The following is a 20,410-nucleotide window of genomic DNA, read 5'->3' on the forward strand; positions in this document are numbered from 1 at the left end:
TGCTTCCAGGCCTCCATTCACATCCAGCATTCCTTCTCAGACATTCATCTTTTTCCTTCTGTGTCTTTTTGTTTTCAATCAGGTAGCAGGTATCTACTGCGTGCTTGCTAGATGCTAGATCCAGAACCTATGAAGGCTATAAAAAGGGATATAACATAGAACCCGGAGAGCCAGAAATTGGGGGAAGGTAGACTAACATGTGGCTCAATTAGTTAATATCGCAACTTAGTGAAGACTGAAGTGTGTGATTCAAGTAGAGTTCAGAGAAGGGTGAGATCTCTGTGGGCTGGGGTAGGGGAGCCCTTGTGAGGGAGGAGGTAGGCCTGGGATCAAAGCTGGAAGGGCAAATCCAGACCCTGGAGCTGGGCCAGATGGAGGCCATGAAAAAAGCAGAGGCCCCTCGTCTACCCAGCAGCTCCTAAAAAGAAGCCTTTAGGAGATTAAGCCAAGCTAATATGTTTCATCAATTCTACGATAGATTCTTGGTGTCTTTGAGATGGGGATACATGCATCTTTTAATGATTTGCCTTAGATGCAGGGAAATATGGTATTAGGAGTTATGAAGGGGTGAGATGGATCAGCCCCTGAATAAAATGTTGGTGTGCTGATGCCCCTGCAGAATTTCCCTTAGGTTTGTGAGGCCTTGTAATTGAATAGCCCCTAGAAGTTGGAGGTGAAGGAAGTAGAAAGGACTGAGGACTATTTAAGAGAGTTTAACAGGTTTTAATCAAGTATTAAGCATCTTCTGTATCTTCCTCTGGGGCATTGTTTACTCGGGTCTGTTCATGACTATACCTTCTTCAGATTAGTCAGAGGGTGGCTTCCTGGATGGGAGCACTTTAAGCCTTGAAGGGTTTGGCAGGTAAAGAAAGAGAGGCAAGGGGCTTCCCCAGCGGCCCAATGGTTAAGACTCTGCCTTCCAGTGCAGTAGATGTGGGTTCGATCCCTGGTCGGGGAACTAAGATCCCACATGCCGTGGGGTGTGGCCAAAACCTTAAAAAAAAAAAAAGAAAGAAAGAAAGAGAGGCAAGAATAGGTGGGGGAAGACCAGGAGGATTAGCATAGACTATAGCTAAACTGGACCATGTGGAAATTAAAATCTGGTGAGGATGTCAGCATCACAGTGCAAACAGAGTGAACTCATGGAACACTTGGGTTTTTAGAATTACTGAGTTTTAGGGTTAGAAGAGGTCTCCAAGGTCATCTAGACCAACACTGTCCAGTAGAAATATAATGCAGGTCACAAAGGTTTAAGTCATACATGTAATTTTAAAATTTCTAGTAGCCCCACATTCAAATAAGTATAAAGAAACAGGTGAAAATAATTATATTCTGTTTAACCCAATATATCGAAACTATTATTTCAACATGCAATCAATATAAAAATTTATCAAGGTATTCTACATTCCTTTTTTCATACTAAAGTCTTTGAAACATTTAAGGTTACAGCACATCGCAGTTGGGACTGGCCACATGTGACTAGTGGCTGCTGTTCTGGACAGTACAAACCTAGACTGACCGTCACTCTTTTTTTTTTTTTTAAAGATTCTATAATTTTTTAAAAATTTATTTTTGGCTGCATTGAGTCTTCATTGCTGCACGCGAGCTTTCTCTAGTTGCGGCGAGCGGGGGCTACTCTTTGTTGCGGTGTGTGGGCTTCTCACTGCAGTGGCTTCTCTTGTTGCGGAGCATGGGCTCTAGGCACGCAGGCTTCAGTAGTTGTGGCTCACGGGCTCAGTAGTTGTGGCTCGCAGGCTCTAGAGCGCAGGCTCAGTAGTTGTGGCGCACAGGCTTAGTTGCTTCGCGGCATGTGGGATCTTCCCGGACCAGGGCTCGAACCCATGTCCCCTGCATTGGCAGGTGGATTCTTTTTTTTTTTTTTTTTGCGGTACGCGGGCCTCTCACTGATGCGGCCCCTCCCGCTGTGGAGCACAGGCTCCAGAGGCGCAGGCCCAGCGGCCATGGCTCACGGGCCCGTCCGCTCCACGGCATGTGGGATCTTCCCGGACAGGGGCACGAACCCATGTCCCCTGCATCGGCAGGCGGACTCCCAACCACTGTGCCACCAGGGAAGCCCCGGCAGGCGGATTCTTAACCACTGTGCCACCAGGGAAGCCCTGACCATCACTCTTATGGGTGAAGAAACTGAAGCTCAGAAAACCCTAAAACAAATAGTTGCAGAATGCCCTGGGCTCCGATTTTAGGGGTTCTTTCTCTGTACCATGCTACCAAGATTCTGTTTGGGACAAAGAACTTGAGGAACCAGTTTGTCAAAGGTGACAGGACCAAATGCAGTGATCTCAGACAGCGATGAATGTCTGAAAGAGGATGAGTTGAGAGGAAGAGATAGGTCCTCTATTGAAAGGCTCTGATGGACCATGAGGCAGGATTTGCCCAAGAGGGCGGAAAGTGAGGGAGAGTGCAAGAAAGTTGGCAACTGGAGGGAATAAAACAGAGCAGGTCGAGGACCCCCCGGCAATATTTGTCTCTCCTACCCATTTCTATCTTCTGTTCAACCACTCAGGCAGCTGAACTCTCCATCAAGTTTCTACCTCCCCAACGCAGTCTGGAAGTAGTTCGGGCTGTGGGACCCCAGCTGATTGGAATTGGAAAGCACAGTGCAGTAAGTAGCGTGCTGGGACTGAACAGAAATAGATTGCACAGGGATGGGTGGAAAGGTGACACCTGCACTCAGGAAGCTGTATGAAGTGGGTCTCCTGGCAGGCATGGCATGCATTTCTGTTTCCCCAGAGTTCACAGAGAGTTCCCAGAGGGGAGACTGGGGAGGGAGGGGAAAGATGATCTCATCTCTGACTTTCCACTGTGCAGGCTGCAGAGCTCTATCTGAACCTGGACCTAGTCAAGGAAGCGATCGATGCTTTCATTGAGGGTGAGGAATGGAACAAGGCCAAGCGTGTGGCTAAGGAGTTAGATCCCCGGTAAGTTCATGACCCCTTCTCACTAGAAATTCTTTTACTTCCTTTTGTAAAGATTGGGAGAAAGTTCTCATGGGAAGGGTGTGCATCCCAGGACCATGAAGTGCGAGATCTCTGCACATCTTCACAGGTATGAAGACTATGTGGACCAGCATTATAAAGAGTTCCTCAAGAACCAGGGCAAAGTGGACTCGGTGAGATTGGCAGAGTCAGCAGGAGGCAAGCTCAAGAGATTCTCTCTCTCTCTTTCTCCTCGTGTAACTCTCTTTTCAACTGATCCGTAGCTGGTGGGTGTGGATGTGGTGGCTGCTTTGGACCTATATATGGAGCAGGGCCAGTGGGACAAGTGCATTGAAACAGCTACCAAGCAGGTACTCCTCTCTTCATCCCACTCCCAGCTCTTCTGTGTATTTTTCTGACTCCCCACCTGTCCCAGAGCTGTCTCTCTTACTTCCCCCAAAGCCCAAACCCCAGAGATCCCTAATCAGCGTCAGAGAGCTCAGTCTTCACACTCTGACAGTGGGGTCAGAGGCCTAGCTGGGCCTGGCTTGCATATGCCCTTGGCCGCCTAAACAAATCCATGGCCTCAAGTCACCACCCCACCCTCACTGCTTGGTCTTACTGACCCTAACCTCCCCTTGCTTTTCCTGCACCCCTGGAACAGAACTACAAGATTCTGCACAAGTACGTGGCTTTGTATGCGACTCACCTGATCCGAGAGGGTGGCTGTGCCCAGGCACTGGCCCTGTATGTGCAACACGGAGCCCCTGCTAACCCACAGGTATCAGCCAGCTCCTTGGGGTGAACGTTTCCTCAAGGAAATTCTTACCTTCTCCTCAAGAACCACTCAACGCCCTCAGGATCTGTTTTCTCAAAGGATTCTTTCATTAGAGATCATCATCCCCAGAGACCCCACCCAGCCTCTTCAGGAATGTACAGCCTCTCTAGAGGATTTACCTTTGGAAGGAACACCCAACAACCTCCCCGTGCTCTTAGCTAACACGCAGGGAACAGTCTTTCAGAGATGACCCGCACACACCTCTAGGGCCTTCCTAACTTCCTCCAGAGCGAGCACCGCTCTCCTATCTGAACATCACAGCTCTCTGGACACTGTCACCCCGTTAACAGTGTGACTGCACATTCACAGTCCCACATTTGCCCACACCCACAGAGCGCCAGATAGGAAGAGATCGCTTTTTCTTGCCCTTCTTCTTCCTCTTCTCTTAAAATAACACTTTCTCCAGCAGCGTCCCATAGCTCCTCCACACACGCACACATTTACAGCCGGTTTTCCTCTTTGGCCCCACTTCCCCTGACTTTCTCTTCTAGTTGTGCTCTTCTCACTCAGCTCTCCTTCCCCCTCCACCTCCAGAACTTCAACATCTACAGAAGGATCTTCACTGACATGGTGAGCTCCCCTGGGACCAACAGTGCCGAGGCCTATCACAACTGGGCTGACCTTCGGGACGTCCTCTTCAACCTGGTGAGGAAGTCGGGTGGACAGCAGAGCAGAAAGGCTACTCCGCCTGTCCCTGTCCTCGTCTTTTCTTTCACGCACATAAACCTTCACCCTCGGACTCTACCTTCCTCTGTCCAGGTGGCCATCAGTTGACCACTCTGGCCCTGGCACTCCTCTGACCCCTGACCCAGGTTGTGCACTCTCCCTGCTCTAGTGTGAAAACTTGGTGAAGTCCAGTGAGGCAAACTCTCCAGCCCATGAGGAGTTCGAGACCATGCTGCTGATCGCTCATTACTATGCCACTCGCTCTGCGGCCCAGAGCATCAAACAGCTGGTGAGACAGAGTGGGGAGGAGCTCTCAGTCTTACAGACACATCTTCAAATGTATGAAGTTGAATGAATTCAAGTTCTGGACGGTCTCAAGCTTGGCCCACTGCTCTCCTAGGTCCAGTTCTCTTGTGCAGATGAAAAAAAAACTAAGACCCAGAACTGCATGACCCAGAGCAATTTGATATTGATGGTCTTCTGGTTCTATGGCTGCCTTAGTTATAAGATCATTGGTCTGGCAGCTCAGTCACACAGTGCCAGGATCATAATGCTTTGACTTTAATCCATAGGAAACTGTGGCTGCCAGGCTTTCTGTTTCACTCTTACGTCACACCCAGCTACTACCTGCAGACAAGGCCTTCTATGAAGCAGGCATTGCTGCCAAGGTGAGCAATGGGGCCAAGCAAGGGCGGGGCCCGGGAGAGAAGGAAATCAAAAGTTGCAAAGTAGGAAATCCCAGCTGCTCAGGTAGAGCAGAGCTGAGCGTGGGGCTGACGTTATGGAGGAGGTCATTTTCCTGTATCTTCCTGGGTTCTCCCCCCTGCATCCTGGAGACACACAGCCACACCCATCTGCTCACTCCCACTTGCACCTTTTCTCTGGTGCAGGCAGTTGGCTGGGAGAACATGGCCTTCATCTTCCTCAACCGCTTTTTGGATCTGACCGATGTGAGTAGGGCAGTTATGCCCAGAGGTTGGGAGGTTTTCCCTGTGCCTATCTCATGGCTGCCCACTCTGCCGCAGGCAATTGAAGAAGGGACTCTGGATGCCCTTGACCACTCTGACTTTCAGGATACAGACATTCCCTTTGAGGTGCCACTCCCAGCCAAGCAGCACGTCCCGGTAAGGGCACAGGATTGGAGAACAGGAGGCCTCAGGAGTGTGAGTGCACTAGAAAGGGAGGCCACTTTAGGATGGTCCTCCCAACACTTTGTAATGACATCAGTCAGCAAAGTCTCTGGAAGGGCCTCAGCCCGCACTGTTCGTTCAGTGAAAGTAGAAGCAGAGGAAAAAGCTAAGGCTGTGACTGTGACCGCCAATCCAAGGAGGATCGTTTGTGGGTGAAAGGTGGCACACAGGATGACGGCTCAGCAAACCCTCTACCCACCACCTTCCACTTGCCCTGCCCTGCGTGAAGCTGCTCTGTCCTTCCCAGGAGGCTCAGAGAGAAGAGGTTCGAGACTGGGTGCTCACAATCTCAATGGACCAGCGGTTGGAGCAGGTTCTACCTCGGGATGAGCGCGGTGCCTATGAGGCTTCCCTGGTGGCGGCCAGCACTGGAGTTCGGGCACTGCCCTGCCTCATTACAGGTACAGAACCCTACAGCACCCCATATTCTGCGGTGGGTGGAAAGGAGGGAAAAACAGCAGGATCAAGAAACTGTTTTACTGTGATTCAGTAAAGGATGCAGAAGACAAGAACATCCTACTTTCTACCCCTAAATTGCTCTTCATTCTTCCCCCTCAATCCATCGCAAACTCCAGTTCATCTTTTTTTCTCCCCCCACCCCTCCAGGATACCCCATTCTGAGGAACAAAATTGAATTTAAGCGGCCAGGGAAGGCAGCTAACAAGGACAACTGGAATAAGTTCCTTATGGCCATCAAGGTTAGAGAGGAAGGCTTGAGAGATGGGGGTAGGGAGAACAGCGCTGAAGAACCCACCAGCAGCCATGCAGGGTAGGGGAGGTGTTGTCAAGAGGGCAGGTGCAGGCCTGAACCCTGCTCCCCACACTGAGATGGAACAAGTTTTCTTTGTATTAGGAATGTTTTTCCCAGCGCTGCTGAGTTCCCCTCATGCTCTCTGTTTCCTCACAGACCTCCCACAGCCCTGTGTGCCAAGACGTACTGAAGTTCATCAGTCAGTGGTGCGGGGGACTGCCCAGCACCAGCTTCTCCTTTCAGTAACTGGTAGAGTTAGTAGGTTCCATCCCTCATTAAAGTCTTGTAAGTAACTGAGACCACTGTATTCTTTGATCAAGTTCACCCCCAACACTAGCCCAGCGCCCCTTTCCCCCAAAACGAATCATAATCAAGTAGAAGTTCTTTTATTACAACTGTTATTATATAAACATATCCTAGGGGTCAGTGGAAGATCCTTGTGGACTGAGCCTCCGGATCAGCACCTGCTTGACAGAAGGAAGAGCCTGCGTCAGAGGGCAAGCAGCATAGCAAAGGACCCAACCCAGTTCTAAGAGTGGTCCCTGCCACCACCCTTTCCCAGGCCACAATTCTCCTGGCCCATTACCTGTCCCTAAACCCAACTTTTCTGTGATATCCGGATTTCTCAAGTTTGATCCAGTAGCTGCTCATTTTCCTGCCTCTTACATTTAGGAAGTTCAAGCTCTGTCAGTTCCTCCAGCTACAGAAGAGGGTGGGGTTAGTACTCCAGCCCTGTATATAATTCAGCATCTTTACAACACATTCTGTGTTGAATGAACCCTTCCTGTGCATCTTCCTTACCTGCTCCTGTAGCCCTTCCTTCCTACAGGGCCCAACCCCACGTAGGGTGAGCGCAGCCACACAGCAGTAACCAGATAGAGCAGCCTCAGCTACAGACATGAGCAAAGAAGGGATCCAGAGAGCCAAGGCTGTATCCTAAAAGGTGAAGGAAGGGGGGGAGGCTAGAGGAAGCAGGGCAGGAGTGGCAAGTAGGGGCGATTAAAGGGCAGGACCAAGGCTTTGTGGACCGCAAAAAGGCTGGGAAGAGAATGGACTCACATAGATTCTTGTGGGGTCAAAGGGGCAGTCAGTGTGTCCAGACCCCTGGTCCAGTGGTAACAAAGGATCCAGCAGTCCTGGATGGCAGTCAGCAATAAGACGGCGGCCGCCGTTGGCCACAGTGAATGACACAGCAAGGAGGAGGCCCAGGGAGCAGGCAGCAGACAAGAGAAGGTTCACCAGAGCTAGTGCCAGCAGGGCCCAGTGCTAGCAGGGGCAGAAGGTCAGGGTGAGCAGCCTGGGTGTGGCTGCCTCTCCCACTGACACCTAGGTTACTCCATCTGGGGCTCCTCCTCCCACCAGAGATGAAGCTGAGCCAGCCCCCATTTCCCTGACTCCTGGCCTCCTCATTAAAGCTCCAGAAATCCCCTCACCAGTCGTGGGCGAAGAAGGTTCCTGGATGCCAAAAGGGCCACAAGTCCCACGGAAACGCTCTGGAAGAAACAAAACCTGAGGCCCGCGCCGCTCTCCAGCGCCAACCGCCCGCCCCACGGCCCGGCCCCGCTCACCAGCAGCCCGGAGCCCACGGAGATGACATTGGCGGTGGTGTACTCCGAGGTGACGGCGCCGCGGGGATTGGCCACGTGCCGCAGGACGGTGCCATGCAGCACGGCCCCCAGCAGCAGGTTCACGTGGCCCACCAGGATCAGCGCCAGGCCCACGTGCATGAGCCGCCGGGGCCCCCTGGCCGCGTCTGCAAAGCACGGGGGGAGGGGCAGGCCTGAGCGGGAGAGGAGACGGCCGAGTCGGCGGAGGCCCCTCGCTGCCGCCCCCAGTAGGCCACGGGGCGTAGGGCGGGTCCAGGGTGGGCGCTCGGGGGAGAACGCGACCAGAGGGGCCAGAAATTACCGAAAACGCAGAGGCGGCAGCGGCACTTCATCGGTTCCTCAGCGCTGGCCGGCCGCGGGGCAGCTCTACCTGCCCTGGCCCCGCCCTCGCTCCCCGGCCAGTTCCGCTCTCCCTGAGCACCTGCAGCCCAACCTCCGCGCCCCCTGGCGGGAGAGGCAGGCGCGCGCGCCCACACACACCCACACCCACACACATTCTCTCACACACCCACCCACACCCACACACCCACACGACGCGCGTAGCAAAAAGTAGACTTTTATTACAGCAGCAACTGAGGCGAATCGAATGGCCCCCCGGGGCCACCCCTGCAGCACCACCCTTCTCTCCCGCCCCGTCCGCCCCAGCGGGATTGTAGAATTCAGCTCCCAGCGCCCGTGGGCTTCCTTTCCACACAGGCTGGGCGGGAGCCAGCAGATCAGCTACTAGCCCCCGACTAGAAGGCGGCTGCTGAGAAGGCCCAGGCCCACGTCTGTGCAAAACAAGTAAACAAAGTGCAGAGGGATGGAAGAGAAGGGGAGGGGTGGGTAGGGTGATGCTCAGAACCAGGGAGCCCCAAAGCCCTCCTGAATAATAAAGGAGAGAGGGGCTTCACAGGGTAATACTGTCTGGGGGGAAGGGGCAGGAAGGCTGTAGCACATGTCGTGACAGCCACAGCTCAGATTAGGGGCTGGGCCCGAGTGAGCTCTAAGAGGAGACGGTGACAGCAGCTGAGTTGAGGGTGCTGTTCCTGGCAAAATTGAACTTGCTCAGGGTCTCCTCCAGCAGAGAAGTCAGTCGCGTCTGGTCCGCCTAAAGGGGAGGAGCTCAGTGAGACCAGGCGGAGGAGAGCGGGGGCAGCAGGGGCGGCGGGGGCGGCTGGAGGCAGAAACCTCACCTCGCTAATGAAGCCCAGCTGCACCAGCTCCGCCGCCAACTCGGGGATGTTCTCATCTGACAGAGAAACAGGAGAGGGTGAGTACAGTACAGCAGTGAGGGGCACAGGGCCCTTGGAACAGCCCCAGTCAGGTGACCCTGGCTGGGAAAGAATGACACAAGCAAAACTGTCAGATCCACCCTCCAATTTTAGGGGCGACGATATTCATTCTATGTGAGTCAATGTGTTACTGCCCTGTCACCTTACCCACCCCTGAATATGTCCCTCACAGATAAGGCTCATAGACTCTCCATCCTCTGAGGGAAAGGAGAGACTCACTTGGCATCAGGTCACAGCTCAGGTGCCGGTTCAGTTTGTCCTCCAGCTTCAGCAGAAGCGTCAGCTGGAGAGTAGGACAGTCAGAAAATGAGGCTCCCCTTCCCCACCCTCTGGCCACCCAGCCCTATGCAGCCCTGGCCCTGAGCCTTACATGGTGTTTGACGCCCTCCTCCACCGACTCGATGTTGCACTGCATCAGCACCACCTAGGGAGAGGGGACAGAGAGGATCACTAGAGTAGAGACCAGTGAGCAAAAAACCCCCAAGAGCTGGAAGCCTTTCCAGCCCACAGGACATGAATGCCAGGGAGCAGAAACACATTCTTCTCTCTAAAGGACAAAGCCTTATCTGAGATGTCCTCTCTCCCTTCCACCACAACCACAGAGACAGCCACACCCACACAGCCCCACCTTGCGGGTCTCCACCTCAGCGGGTTCAGGTGTTGGAGTCTTGACAGAAGGCGGCACCACAGGTGATGTCACCTCCTCCTGCTGTGGCTGCTGGGGCCGAGGCAGCCCAAAGGCCGTCAGGGGGTAGATCCCGTTCCTAAGTGGAGATCAGACAGGTCGGATGGGCTCCGTGGATGTCTTAGGACACCCACCCCTGCCTCCTCAAGGAAGCTTTTTTTCTCATTCTTCTCTCACCTGACATCTTCAAGGAATTTATCCAGTTCCAGAGCTGGTGACTGAGAGTACCTGGAGAAGAAAAGAGAAGGAAGATGGAAGGAAGGAAACGAGCAAAAACAGCAGATTCGACCACTCCCAGAGAATGGACAGTTGACAGAAACCTCAGGGTGGGAATGACCAATCTGTCCCTTTCAGAACCTCTCAGTTAGTTACTCACAACGTCTGAACTGGTTCTCTTCCTGGTCCTGCAGGGATTTCAGCCAGTACAGCACTGGTATCCATGTTTTTGGTGATCTCCTCCAGAGCATTCTCTGGGATCATGTCTGGAGGGCATGATGGAATGGGAAGTTATGGAAGGATAGTTCAGATTAATATCACAGAAGGCACAAGGGGTCCTGGGGGAGGGTGGGGGAGGAATGGAAAGAATCCCTTTGGAAGTAGAAGAGGAAAGGAAACATGCCAGTGAGAGTTACAAGGCTCCAGACTGGAAAAAAAAATTCCTAGGAGGGTCAAGAGGACTCACGCTGGTGTCCCACAATGCAGTGGGCAGCAAGGAGTTTGAGCGAGGGCACTTCAAACAGTGCTGGGTGGAACAGAAGTTCTCTGGCTGTTGGTCTGCGAGCGGGTTCAGACTGCAGGCACTTTTGAATGAACTCCTAGAAAGGGGAACAAGGGAGTGGAGCAGGCATCTGGCAAGCACTCCACTGTGTTCGTCTCTCTCTCTCTCTCACATTATATCTAGTACAAGGCTGTGTGCATACTAGGTGCTCAGCACTGGCTGAGGGAACAAATTGCTAATGTTTTTGAAAGGACTTCGAAAACTGTAAGGTATTATATGAAAGGTATCATTCACTGTCTTTCTGGTTTTCATTATTTTTCTGCTCCCCAATCGCAAGCTTTTTTTCTTTACTGTTCAAACTTATGATTTCTTTTTTCTTATTTTCTATCTCTCTGCTTTATTAGCCCACTCACTGCCTACCTTCTCCAACCCTCACCAAATTTACCTCTCTCTTTCCAAACTCACCCACTGTGGTCAATAATAGTTACCATCTTTTTATTTCCCAAGCCTACCACCACAATTTCCTTTGTCCACTACATCATTTATTAAATTCACTGGATTTCCCCATGCTCCCTCTAACCCCACAGGTCCCATGACAGTTAACCTGCTCTCCTCCTTTCAATCTGGAAGGCCAACAAGGCCACATACCTAATCTCTTACTTGAACAGCCCACCCTGACACTGAACTAGAAACTTATTCCACACTAGCCTCAAGACTTCCCACTAATCTTCCTTCTCTTCTCTCCTCCCCCACCCTTTTTATTGAATTTTTGAATTTTATTTTTTTATACAGCAGGTTCTTATTAGTTATCCATTTTTATACATATTATCCTCCTCCCTTTTATAAGCATCTAATGAGTTACAAACTAACCTTGTTTGGACCTTCCTGTCCAGACCCTACTTACTATAGTCTACTTCCTGATTCATAACCCCTATATCCTATATTTTTTTAAATTTTTCCATTTTTTGTTTTATGCTTTATTTGGTTGTGCCAGGTCTTAGTTGCGGCATGTGAACTCCTAGTTGCGGCATGCATGTGGGATCTAGTTCCCTGAGCAGGGATCGAACCTGGGCCCCCTGCATTGGGAGCGCAGAATCTTAACCACTGCGCCACCAGGGAAGTCCCGCCCTATATCCTTTAAATCTTAGCTCATTTATTTCAGGGCACTTTCCCTAACTAAAACTATATAAATACAAAACCCCAAATAACTGGTTTGAGTAATTCAAACTGATTGGTTTGTTCAAAAATATCAAGATGGTTGGGACTTCCCTGGTGGTCCAGTGGCTAAGGCTCCTCGCTTCCAATGCAGGGAGCCTGGGTTTGATCGCTGGTCAGGGAACTAGATCCCACAGGCCACAACTAAGAGTTTGCGTGCCGCAACTAAAGATCCCGCATGACGCAACGAAGATCCTGCAAGCGGCAATGAAGATTCCCACGTGCCGAAACTAAGACCCGGCACAGCCAAATAAATAAATAAATAAATAAAAGGGTGTGTGCCAATAATGGTCATGCCTGTATGAAAGAAAAATACATACCAAGATGGTTGTCTGAGAGTGTATACAAATTACCTGAGGTAACCATCAAATTAGTTTGCCTCCACATAGACAAACCTAAGTTAACACACAAACTTTAGTCCCAATATTACCCATCTTCTTTTTTTTTTGCGGTACGCGGGCATCTCACTGTTGTGGCCTCTCCCGTTGCGGAGCACAGGCTCCGGACACGCAGGCTCAGCGGCCATGGCTCACGGGCCCAGCCGCTCCGCGGCATGTGGGATCCTCCCAGACCGGGGCACGAACCCGCGTCCCCTGCATCGGCAGGCTGACTCCCAACCACTGCGCCACCAGGGAAGCCCCCCAATATTACCCATCTTAAACCCCTAACCTGTGAGAGAGAGAGAGAGAATGTGTGTGTGTGTGTGTATGTGTGTGTGTGTGTGTGTACCAAAAATACCTAGGGAAATGTTCACTACTTTGAGTGCCCTTTCTGCTTTATGTTTTCTTACTCTTAGAAGAGAGCATATTCCCAGTAGGTAAAAGGAAGAAAAATCTGAAGACATTTCAAAGTCTGTTAAGGAGGAGTGATCCTGAAGATTCTTACCCTCTGTAATGGGTCTTCTAGAAGCTGAATGGCACTGCTGATGGCTTCCTGTGGCACATATGAGGACTCTCCATTGCCCTGAATCTCTAGCACTGCCATCTGCGGTGAGGAGTAATAAAAAGGAAAAATAGAGACCTAAGAACCTCAGTGCTCCCACAATCACTCCCTCAAGACCAGTACCTTACTTGTCAACCCTCCATTTCCCTTCTATCTTCTAATTTGACCCCTTTCCACTACCCACCCTTCTGGTCTCCTCACCTCCAGTGCACACATGCCAAAGGAGTAGATGTCTACTGCCGTTGTCACATTAGTGACTTCTAGGGAAAACAGAGAAGCTTTGGTGAATCAGAGGATCCGAGCAGGGCATGGCAGAGGTGTCTTAACTTTTTGCATGCCAGTAGAGAAGGACGAAAGTTTCAGTTATGTTACCTCCGACCCTCAGGTTGTAAAGTGGAAAACCTGGGGTATGGGCACAGGGCAGAGAAACTGGGATGCCTCACCTCCATATTCTGGTGCAAAGAAGTGGAGATTCTTCTGTTCTTCCCGACAAGTCTTCACATGATTGTTGATAGTGTCAGGAGCCACTGGAAGTAGGGGAGATACCCACAATCTGACCACCATCAACAAAGCACAGCCTAACTCCAGAGAGAGGCCCCCAAAAGACAAATTCTCTCCTGAAGTCTCTAACCCTCAACAGGCGCAAACCTATCCCTTTCCCATCATGAACTCCAGACTAAACATGAACACCACCTATCTCCCCTTTCTCAGGTCTACTGCTTCTCATCTAAGGTCCCTAACTCAGTAGCAGCAAAGGCTCCACACTAAACTAACAGGTACACAGGGGCTTTGGGCTGGCAAGGAACAACACAGTCTAAGGAAAAACCCACTTGTGACCTGCTTACCTTCCCCAAAGCCCAGGTACACCTAACCCCAGATCACATGAAAACGTTTGGTCTAGTTCTTTCATCCACCCTGCAAACAATGTAAAAACACAGGCAGCCCTTCCTAATCTGTAGCAATTAAGAGACCTCAGAAACTTGGATGAAGATGGATAAGAAGGATTAACATACAACCAAGTAGACAGCCTCCTTCTTACCCACCTTTACTGACTGAAACTCAAAAACAGCTCAAAACTGAACCAATACCCTTAAATCAGTTTCACTTGTAATCCACAAAAATTTTTAGACCCCTGCTCTACTCTCTTATTCCTCAACATTGCCTGCCACAGAGCTGAACGAGGAACCAGGGCCAGGCCCAATTTGGACTCACTCGGATCATAAACAATGACTACAAGTCACAGAGAGTCTGGGAGCACAGTATGACTTAGGGAACCAGCCTGATGATGAGGGCGATTAAGAATCCTGGACGTAAGTGGCCAGCCAGGCAGAATCCACAGGAAACAAGCAGGTTATGGAAAAGCAAGCATGGGGAGGGCTGGTAGCACAGAAGCCAAGCAGGCATAATTAGGCAGGGGAACGGTGTTTGCTCCCACGACTGCATGCACTGGGCAGCCGAAAAGGGGAGCAGAGGAAGCACAAACAGCGCCCCAAGTAGGGCAGAGGGAGCTCTCACCATTAGCAAAAATCCTATGAAAGACTGTTGGGAACAGAGCAGCCCGTAAGCGGGAGGGAGGAAAACAGAGAAAAGTTGTGAGCGATGGAGCAGCCAAGCCCCAGACAAATGGACACACAAACAACACACAGACACGGCACACAGAAATGTTAAACACTGCACACGTATACACAGCAAATGAAAGCACTCACAGCAGGCACAGCCTGGAACCTCCTTTGGTAGCGTCTGGCCCCAGGGGCTCAAATCATACCTTACACCCAACCCTTGCCCTTTCCCAACCTCCTGTCAAGATCTCTGTATTAACCCCAGTTTCCCTCCAAAAAGGTACAAGATTAGACCCTACACCTTCTCCACTAATTGACTGGCCTCTCTCTATAAATTACCCCTAGTAAGGTCCTTTCTCTTATCACCAGCCCACACCTCAGAACTTTGCTCTGTCTTCCCCCATTCCTTTCATCTTACCCCCATGGTTCCCAAGTTCCCGAGGCTCCCCTGCCCAGAACCTCTCCCTCCCCTCACCAGAGCCAATCTTGATGAGTCCGTTGTGCTGGATGAAGATGGTGTCACAGGTCAGGTTCCCATGGATGATGGGGGGGTCACAGGAGTGCAGGTAGCTGTGGGGGCACTGGGCTGTTAGAGGGGCCACTGGGAAATTAGGGCAGGGGGATCCCAAGGGCTAAGAGGAGCAAGGGCCTGGTCTCCTGCTGGTCACCACAAAGATAATACCCACACTCTGAATCTCCATCATGCCTGATGAGTTAAATAGCTGGATAAGCGCTAGGAGAAAGAGGTGGGAGACAGCATCGTGGCAACGCGTTAGGATGAACCCTTTAAAAGACCGATGGGGCCTAATCTTGAAGTATATGACTCAAAGAGAGTGGGGAGAGGCAGAAAAGAACAGCAGAGTAGTGCCCTGAAATCTGTTTGGAGGAACTAAATCAGGAATAAATATGGGAAAGACACTAACCAGATCCTACTTACCTTAGGGCAGAGAGGATTTGTGTGCACCAACGCTTCCAAGCCTGGAACAGAGTTTGATCCAAGGGTCAGCAGTAATCCCCTCTCTTAACCCTCCAACCAGTTCCCTCCATCCCATCCTGATCAGCTTCATAATTAACATAATCTTTTTTAAACCTCCAAACCAGCCTAAAGCTTTTTCTGCTCTCCCTCCATACCTTTTCATTCATAGTCTTGTGGTTCTTTTTGGTCTTCTTCAGAAATTGCTTAAGACTCCCAGATGACATGTATTCTGTGATAAAAATGACCTGGAGAGGCAAAGCACACAAATAAAGCCTTATAGTAGAAATGATCCCTTATCTAGGTAACACATATACAACATATACATAAAATTTGGAAGCCTGGTGCTTTTCTTAATAAAGTATCTCTCTTTCGTTCTTAGCATCACTTCCTTAGATTTAATAGGGCAATGAAAACTACTGAGCAATATGAGCTACGGGAAGGAAGAAACAAAAATTCACTGATTTCTGTCCCGACTATAACCAGACAAAAGGCACAGGTGGTGGTCATAGCCCTACTCTCATCTCAACAGCAGCTGATTCCAGCTCTGTTTCAAAACTATCTTTTTCTGAATATAGAATGAACAGTAAGTGTAGCTAGTCTCTTTGCAGTAAGCTCAGGAAAAAGTTCTTACCCTGGCCTTGTTCTCTTTAATGTCAGCCCAATACTTGTGAAACTTGACAATGTTGAGATGTTCCAACTGAATCAGATTATCAAACACAGCACGGACCTTTTCCTGGAAGCAGGGGAGACATTGGGATAACAGGGTTCAGAAAGCATTATCATCCTAAAAAGCCATTCCCTATCCCCCCTAGAAATGATCTAACCCCAATGTACTCTTCTCATAGTAGCTTCCCAACCCCAATTCCTCTTTACACCAGCATTCTAACATCCCACAGGCTGCATTCTTTCACCATTACTTACCTCCTGCAGCTTGTAGTTCTTTCGCTCAGAGAACTGTACCTCATTCCACACAACCTCTACACCCTCCTCTGTATCCATGGCCAGGTATGCACTGTCAATACCCGGTACATTCCGCTGATTCACCTGAGAAGAAATTCAAATGAAAGGGAATTAAAGTTACCACACGAAGTCTCTATTTTAATACTCCGTATGATCATCTTCTCCCAGGCTCTGACCTGTTAAAGTTTGGTCTGCCCCGCTGAGACTCTGCCCCTCCACTTTTTACCTCTTAGTTTCACTCTCTAGAGTAACACTACTACTACCTCACCTCTTCTCGCCTCTTCTGCCAGCGCCCACAGGGTGACTCTTCCAAGATCTCAGACTCATCTTCACTTTCCTCTTCTTCCTCTGGGGAAGCTGCTGAGGTTGTGGAGGTCACAGGAGGTGACACTGACGTCAGGCCAGGAGCTGAGGATGAGGATTCTACCTTTGGGTCTGAGCCACTGCTGAGTACTGTCTGGGACTCCCCCTCCGACATGCTGGAACAAACACTCAGGCCTGCATTGGTTGGAGCAAGGGTGATGGGAGAAGGCAGAGAGGGTTAGGATAGATTCTATAAAGATTCCATCCTAATAACCTAATCTGGGGTTAAAAAGAAAACAAAACATATACCTCCCTTGTTTCCTTTAAATCCAAAATCAGAATTAGTCCTGTGTGAACCCTAAACATTAACTACTCTCCTAGTCTAGAGAAGGGGAGCTATCTTGGTTGAAGATGACTCACCCAGGTCAGTGAGCAACTGAAGTATATTTTAAGCTTAAAGAATATGCTGCTATGCTTAATTATGTTAATAAACATATTTTATCACTTAAAAAAAATGACTCACCCAGGAGTGGCAAGCACAAGATTTACAGTAGTACAACCCGTGTTTAGTAAGGTCCAAATGAACATCAAAATCAGGGGCCTCATTCCTTCTCAGCAAACACTTACCCGATAGCCTTCTCTGTGAATCCTCACCTACCTCTTGCACTGTGCTCAAGAACCAAGGTACATGGGCACTATTTGGAACAGATGACTCCAGACCCCCAAATGTTCCACTGAACCAGCTCTAGATCTAGAGCTGTAGCACTCTCAACCAATTTATTCAGCTGAAACCCTCAGCTGATTTATTCTACTTGAACTAATCTTGGCATTCACTGTCCATCTCTCCTATGCACAGAACGAGCCTGCCAGTCCATGATGAGGCTACCCTTGGGCCAGGTGACTGGCAGTGGCTAGTGACTTCATCCCTGATGACCTCACCCTCCCTGTGATGTGAGTGTGGCAAATGGGTGGGTATTAGCAACACTTTTTTTTCATTCACTCATTCAACAAATGTTTATTAAGCACTTACTGCGGGCCAAGCACTGAGCTAGGTGCTTGAGATACAATAGTGAACAAAATAAATAAGATGCCCACACTCATAAAGCCGCAAATTTAAGGCAGAGCTAAGACTTTAAGCTTCCAGCTTTCATTTCATTCACATGGCTCAAAGCCTCCATCCTCTGACATAGGTATTCCTTTCAAGTACAAATAACTCAAGACACAGCCATTATAGGAAAAAGCACTATATAGTATAACATTTTATACTAACTAGTGTATAGTATTATACATTGACATGGCTACTTAAAGAAAAAGAATCCTCAAAAGCTAAATGTCACTAACTTAAGAATCACAGGACAATCCCTGAATGTTATCCCATATCTCTAAGACAGAAGGCCGTGAAGGAGTTGGAATCTGATGTGTGCTGGGCTCAAGGGAGTGCTCGCCAGGATGAAAATGATATCCTGTAAAGTACATTTGCTCCAGTAAGTCAGTTCAAAATACACACACTTCTGATCAACGCCAACTTTCTGAAAAGCCCTCATTTCTTTTTAGAACTCTCAGATGCCCCCTTCTGCCCATCTCTGCCCCCAACCTACACTGTGTTTAACCCAAGCCAGGAGATTTTATTAGATGACATTCCAGTAAATATCAGAGGGCAAACAAAGCACTACAGAGAAAATCTGGCAAGATGTCATTTCGCCTATGTTTTTTTCTCGGTCCTTGCCTAGCATAGATTTCAATCAACCAGTCTTAGTAATCTACCTGAAAAGTAGCTTAAAAAAAATGGTAAGAAAGTTCATATGGGTTACTTTATTTATAGAATGCATCCTTAATCTGAACAGCTAAGTAAAGTTTCCAGCTACATTATAAGAAATACCAGTGGAATTCTAATACAGAAAGCCTGTAGCCAATGGGCTCTAAAGAAATTTCTGGACCCAGGGCACAATTAATCCACAGCAGGGCACCGCAAGAGAGGGCAAACCTTCACCAGTCATAGATGCTCTTCGAATGTGCTTGTCTTCTCCCTCCCCAATCTCTCCCCCCTCTGTAGGCAAAATGAAGGCAATGCCCAAGATCCCCCAGCACTCCCCCTGCTGATGGCAACACTGGAGTTTTTGTCTCAGGGTCGGTCGTTCAGAGGTTTAAATGAGATCACATATGGAAAAGGCCATTGACGCCCCTCAAGGGAATCTCCTCGCCACCCCGAGATGCCTAGTGTTCACTTCCGTGCAGTGTACGTAAATCGTTGCAAAGTTTTCCCCTGCAAAGTTTTTCATTTTTGGGGCTGCAGCTTCTCAGCATTTCAACTCCTCAGCAACAGCTCACAGGCCTCTCGCCCGCCCTCACCTTCAGCGGACCAAAGAAGGCCTGAGACCTGCAGAACAAGCAAGCTCGGGGAGGAATTTCACACTCCAACAGGTCGCCTAGCCCGCTGTCAGCGAGGGACCGTCGGGCCCCGAGGCCGGCCCTGCAGCGAGCCGCAGCCACCTCACCAAAGGCCAGCCCCGCGGCCCAGTCAGGGGCGCAGGCCACGCCCCCGCGCAGTCGGCGCGCCGACCCCGCGAGCAGGCGCGGCCCCGACGCTGCGCTTCCGCAGGCCGCCGGGCCCGCGACCGCCGCCCCCGCCCCCGCCCCCGCCCTCGCCGCCGGCCCCGCCTCTCGTCAGCCCGAGTTCGACACGAACGCCGGGGCCTCTCGCCCCGCGTACGCAGAATTCCGGGCGCTGCCGCCGCCGCTCGGGGACGGTCGGGGAGGGCCGAGCAGGGACTGTGGGGCCGAGGTGTACTCTCGGCTCCGGCGGGCCGGGCCTTGGCTGCCGAGTGAGCAGGGCCACCTCCAGACACCCGCCTGCCGGGATCCCACCGTCCTGGCCGCGGAGGCCGACCCTCTCGTCCTTTAGCCGAAACCTTCCCTCCCTCTCAGTCCCCTCAGCGCTCACCTCCCGACTCCGCTCCCCGCAGCCTGCGCTTCAGCTCCAGCTCGGGTTCCGGGGCCCCGGATCAGAAAGACTCGCTCACAGCTGCGCTCCGCGGCGCAACCGAACTGCGGGCCCCGCCTTCGCGGCGTCCGGACCAACAGATGGGCGGTGCCGCAGTGCCGTTGGGTTTCCATTGGACAGGGCGGCCAGGGTGGGCGGTGCCCCGGGCAGACGGTCGCTCGCAGGGGTAGTCTTCAACCCGGTTTCCTCCCCTAGAGCCTGTCCGGCTGAGACCTCTTGGAGGGTTCGGTGTTTTCGGTCTCAACTGGGGCCTGTCTCTCTGTCCACCCCTCTGTCCGGTCCTGGTGCCCCCGATGATTCTGCTGCGCGAAGGGAAGGCCTTCCCCCTCTTCTTGAAGGCGCCATGACACTTCTAGTCCGACTCAAAGACAAAAGGAGCGAAAGACGTAGCCTCAATCTGAGAGGAGCGCCCACCCACTTTCAGTATTTGGGGGTGAGACTGCGCAGAACACCAATTCTTCAGAAAACTTTAAAAAAATTACTGGACACATTAACACTGAAAATGAATAGTTAACGCTTCGTAATTGGATAGTACTGATGTTAGCCAAAACTTTGCAAGAGGTTTTCACAGATATCTTTTGATTCTCGTAATAAATTGAAATTTTCATTCAGTAATAGTTGCCAAATGGAAAAATACTGAATCAGAGGCATTAAGCTATTCACCGAAAGTTGGTAAGAACTATATCTAGAAGCCGAAACAGTTAAGATTTATCAAAGAAGACTTCCTTGAAAAGATGTTTGGAAAGAATTTAGGTTGACTGCGAGGAGGTGAAAAGAAAAAATGATAGA

General features: G+C 50.4%; 3 protein-coding genes across 6 annotated transcripts in view; 1 reads left to right on the plus strand and 2 right to left on the minus strand.

The window, feature by feature from the left end:
- IFT172 (intraflagellar transport 172) overlaps positions 1-6,715 on the plus strand; it is a 41,451-nt gene extending 34,736 nt beyond the window's left edge. For 2 of the 3 annotated variants that reach the window (XM_029231854.1, XM_029231855.1), the window contains 13 exons: positions 2,525-2,623; positions 2,830-2,939; positions 3,067-3,130; positions 3,221-3,307; positions 3,601-3,717; positions 4,309-4,419; positions 4,610-4,729; positions 5,013-5,108; positions 5,331-5,390; positions 5,466-5,564; positions 5,878-6,031; positions 6,237-6,328; positions 6,538-6,674. In XM_029231854.1, coding sequence (XP_029087687.1) covers positions 2,525-2,623; positions 2,830-2,939; positions 3,067-3,130; positions 3,221-3,307; positions 3,601-3,717; positions 4,309-4,419; positions 4,610-4,729; positions 5,013-5,108; positions 5,331-5,390; positions 5,466-5,564; positions 5,878-6,031; positions 6,237-6,328; positions 6,538-6,627 — 1,299 coding nt within the window. In that variant the 3' untranslated portion in view covers positions 6,628-6,674. Of the gene's footprint in view, positions 1-2,524; positions 2,624-2,829; positions 2,940-3,066; positions 3,131-3,220; positions 3,308-3,600; positions 3,718-4,308; positions 4,420-4,609; positions 4,730-5,012; positions 5,391-5,465; positions 5,565-5,877; positions 6,032-6,236; positions 6,329-6,537 lie in introns of all 3 variants that reach the window. The other variant, XM_029231853.1, reaches the window with a different exon arrangement.
- A 36-nt stretch (positions 6,716-6,751) lies between these two features.
- On the minus strand, positions 6,752-8,400 carry KRTCAP3 (keratinocyte associated protein 3). 2 transcript variants are annotated; one of them, XM_029231859.1, is made up of 7 exons: positions 8,290-8,400; positions 7,950-8,134; positions 7,815-7,874; positions 7,441-7,647; positions 7,183-7,317; positions 6,968-7,081; positions 6,752-6,845 (listed from the first exon to the last, which is right to left on the minus strand). In XM_029231859.1, exons 1-6 carry the CDS (start codon positions 8,318-8,320, stop codon positions 7,007-7,009), a joined length of 693 nt encoding a protein of 230 aa, XP_029087692.1. In that variant the 5' UTR covers positions 8,321-8,400; the 3' UTR covers positions 6,752-6,845; positions 6,968-7,006. The 2 variants fall into 2 exon arrangements, with proteins under 2 accessions (XP_029087692.1, XP_029087691.1); XM_029231858.1 differs by having other exon boundaries at positions 7,815-8,134.
- Positions 8,401-8,528: 128 nt separating this feature from the next.
- NRBP1 (nuclear receptor binding protein 1) lies at positions 8,529-19,734 on the minus strand. The gene is made up of 18 exons (XM_029231857.1): positions 19,562-19,734; positions 16,586-16,815; positions 16,279-16,401; positions 15,989-16,090; positions 15,513-15,602; positions 15,319-15,359; positions 14,857-14,951; positions 13,266-13,349; positions 13,024-13,082; positions 12,766-12,864; positions 10,630-10,762; positions 10,324-10,429; positions 10,125-10,175; positions 9,891-10,026; positions 9,633-9,686; positions 9,482-9,545; positions 9,164-9,219; positions 8,529-9,078 (listed from the first exon to the last, which is right to left on the minus strand). Exons 2-18 carry the CDS (start codon positions 16,793-16,795, stop codon positions 8,974-8,976), a joined length of 1,608 nt encoding a protein of 535 aa, XP_029087690.1. The 5' UTR covers positions 16,796-16,815; positions 19,562-19,734; the 3' UTR covers positions 8,529-8,973.
- Positions 19,735-20,410: the final 676 nt, after the last annotated feature.

Source organism: Monodon monoceros, unplaced genomic scaffold (assembly GCF_005190385.1).
Source record: "Monodon monoceros isolate NGI ecotype Baffin Bay Population unplaced genomic scaffold, NGI_Narwhal_1 Super_Scaffold_19, whole genome shotgun sequence".
Classification (NCBI taxonomy): Eukaryota; Metazoa; Chordata; class Mammalia; order Artiodactyla; family Monodontidae; genus Monodon; species Monodon monoceros.

Coding starts and splice junctions, on each gene's coding strand:
- KRTCAP3 (XM_029231858.1), bottom strand. CDS start 8,320: ATGAAGTGCCGCTGCCGCCTCTGCGTTTTCG. Junction 7,648..7,814: donor ACCTTCTTCGCCCACGACTG/GTGAGGGGATTT, acceptor TGCCCCTGCTAG/CACTGGGCCCTGCTGGCACT. Junction 7,082..7,182: donor AGGAAGGGCTACAGGAGCAG/GTAAGGAAGATG, acceptor CCTCTTCTGTAG/CTGGAGGAACTGACAGAGCT.
- NRBP1 (XM_029231857.1), bottom strand. CDS start 16,795: ATGTCGGAGGGGGAGTCCCAGACAGTACTCAGCAGTGGCTCAGACCCA. Junction 16,402..16,585: donor GGCAGAAGAGGCGAGAAGAG/GTGAGGTAGTAG, acceptor ATTTCTTCTCAG/GTGAATCAGCGGAATGTACC. Junction 15,360..15,512: donor ACAAGACTATGAATGAAAAG/GTATGGAGGGAG, acceptor ACTCTGTTCCAG/GCTTGGAAGCGTTGGTGCAC.